This window comes from Trypanosoma theileri, assembly GCF_002087225.1.
Source record: "Trypanosoma theileri isolate Edinburgh chromosome Unknown TM35_Tth_106_V1, whole genome shotgun sequence".
In the NCBI taxonomy this organism is placed as follows: Eukaryota; Euglenozoa; class Kinetoplastea; order Trypanosomatida; family Trypanosomatidae; genus Trypanosoma; species Trypanosoma theileri.
Window position 1 is genome coordinate 23,631 of NW_021639948.1, and position 604 is coordinate 24,234.

The window sequence follows — 604 nt, forward strand, 5'->3', positions numbered from 1 at the left end:
CGCCGTGTGTCGTGTATTTTGGTTCTTTTATTTTGCTTTTCCTGCAGTCTAGTGTTGGCTGGTGATCCTGATTCTGAAGAGAGCGTTGACCTCCCACTGGGTGGTAGTGCTGCTAAAGGAGTGGGTCAACCCGGTGTTGCACTTGAGGAAACACAAGCAGAATTACAGATACCGGGTTTAAAAGAAACAACTGGTGCTCCTACACATATAGGTGATGTTAGAGAGACGGAGGATGAAGTTGATAGTCATCAATTAGGAAAAATGGCTGAAGAAACAACTCCTCTGGGTGGTGAAGGTCAACGTACTCTTCAAACTGATCATCAAGCACCACAATCAGGAGGAGATAATCTCCATTCTTCTCAACCTCCACCTTCTACCTCAGTGCTAACTGGAGAAAATAACCGGTCGGCTGCCTCTGCTTTATCTTCCTCCTCTTCTTCAACAGTTTCAGTAGGCAGAGTTGAACTTGAGAATGCAAAGAAAGGGGAAAAGGTAGAGAGCCCGCCAACCAAGGAAACGAAAGCAAACAGTGAATCGACAGATAACGATAGCGTCCACGAACCACCTGCCAATCAAATAAATACAGTGAACTCTGACAGTACAC

At 45.5% G+C, this 604-nt stretch overlaps 1 protein-coding gene across 1 annotated transcript; it reads left to right on the top strand.

Annotated features, from left to right (window-relative positions):
- Window positions 1–6: 6 nt before the first annotated feature.
- TM35_001061090 (uncharacterized protein) lies at window positions 7–603 on the top strand (the record flags this gene model as incomplete). The annotated part of the gene is made up of 1 exon (XM_029031667.1): window positions 7–603. A coding segment is annotated over one exon (597 nt), but the record flags the coding sequence as incomplete, so codon positions are not given.
- Between the last annotated feature and the right edge of the window lies 1 nt (window position 604).